The sequence below is a fragment of the Capsicum annuum genome, unplaced genomic scaffold, assembly GCF_002878395.1.
Source record: "Capsicum annuum cultivar UCD-10X-F1 unplaced genomic scaffold, UCD10Xv1.1 ctg47509, whole genome shotgun sequence".
Lineage (NCBI taxonomy): Eukaryota > Viridiplantae > Streptophyta > Magnoliopsida > Solanales > Solanaceae > Capsicum > Capsicum annuum.
The window spans coordinates 1-1,816 of record NW_025855158.1 but is presented as its reverse complement, the minus strand read 5'-3'; the positions used below and the strand labels follow the sequence as shown (position 1 = coordinate 1,816).

Below are 1,816 nucleotides of genomic sequence, written 5' to 3'. Positions count from 1 at the left end.
ACATCTCCCTTTTGGGGTAATGTATAAATAAGGGTTAAAGTATGTGTGGGTTGTTATTGTTAGCCTCTATTAGTAGGTCATGTTGATGGGTTTTATCATTGCTTGACCAAATTGGTGGGTGAAAGCCCCAAATGCCCAAATGGGTTTGTGGGTGAAAATCCCAAGCTCTTGAAAACTCAAACCATCTTCGAAAGAAGGGTTTGGGTGAATTTTAGGAACCTAGATCATCCTTGAAAGAGGAATATGGAGATCAAAGCAATGGTAGACAATTATTAGTATAGTTTGCTAAACTCTCACTATCTTAGAACTAAGAGTTATTATGAAGTTGACTATACCATGGGTATTATCCTAGAAATAGGGATGCCTAAATTGAGTTTTGGTTATCAAATGTTGAACACACCCATTTGGTATTTGAAAGAATCATTGGGTGATAGTTTGGTGTTTTTTTGAGAAGTTCCAAGCTTACTTGTTGGGCACCAAGGTGGTGGTTCACACAGACCACGCCTCCTTGAGATATTTGATGGCAAAGAAGGAAGCGAAGCCAAGGTTAATTAGATGGGTGCTACTGCTAGGATGCAAGAACCAAGTTGCGAACCACCTGTCTAGACTACAAGGTTATGAAGTTGGCAAGAATGAGTTTGATATTGATGATACATTCTCGAATGAGAGAATCTTAGCTACTGTGCTTGAAAAAATCCTTAGTATGCGGACTTTTCTAATTATATGGTGAGTGAGATTATTTCTAAAAATATTTCTTTTCATCAAAGAAAGAAATTTCTTCATGATGTTACATACTACTTTTGCGATGAACCAAATTTGTTTCGGCAGTGTGCGGATAACATTATAAGGAGATGTGTTCCAGAGTAGAAATGTTGAATATTTTGGAATCTTGTCATGCTTCTCTGGTTGGTGGTCACCATACAGGTGACCAGACTGCTAGGAAAGTGTTACAGAGTGGCTACTATTGGCCAATGCTAAAGACAAGTGCCAATCTCAAAGCACCATGAGATGCCTCTAACAAAAATAATGGAGGTAGAGTTGTTTGACGTATGGGGCATCGACTTCATGGGGCCCTTCGTGAGCTCATATGGGATGAAATACATTTTGGTCATCGTCGATTATGTATCTAAATAGGTTGAGACCATTTCCTTGGCCGATAATGAAGAAAAGAGGGTTGTTGCGTTCCTTAAAGGAAATATATTCTCTTGTTTTAGGGTGCCACGCACCATCATAAGTGATGGTGGATCACACTTTTGCAACCAAGTGTTTAAGTCTGCCTTGGTGAAGTATGGTGTTAAGCAACATAAGATGGCAACTCCTTACCACCCACAGACTAATGGGCATATGGAGATTTCAAATCAAGAGATCAAATCCATCCATGCTAGCAGACAAGATTGGTCTAGGAAGCTTGATGATGCCTTGTGGGCATATAGAACAAATTTCAAGACACCTATCGGCATGTCACTGTACCAATTGGTTTATGGAAAGGCATGTAACTTGCCAATTGAATTGGAGCATAAGGCATTGTGGGTACTTAGGATGCTGATCTTGATTCGGAATGAAGCTTCGGAGTTGAGATTGGGACAACTTAATGAGATGGATGAGTTCTTTCTCGGAGCATATGAAAGGGCAGATCTATACAAAGAGAAGATGAAGAAGTACCATAATCAGACGATTGTAAAGCGAGATTTTCAGAAAGGTAATTGGGTACTCCTCTTCAACTCTAGATTAAAGCTATTCCCAGTTAAGTTGAAATCAAAATGGTCTGGCCCATTCAAAGTTAACCAAGTCTACTCTTCTGGAGTAGTTGAACTTG

At 39.5% G+C, this 1,816-nt stretch overlaps 1 protein-coding gene across 1 annotated transcript; it reads left to right on the top strand.

Moving 5' to 3' along the window:
- Positions 1-1,308: 1,308 nt before the first annotated feature.
- On the top strand, positions 1,309-1,699 carry LOC124892462 (the record flags this gene model as incomplete). The annotated part of the gene is made up of 1 exon (XM_047403742.1): positions 1,309-1,699. A coding segment is annotated over exon 1 (391 nt), but the record flags the coding sequence as incomplete, so codon positions are not given.
- Between the last annotated feature and the right edge of the window lie 117 nt (positions 1,700-1,816).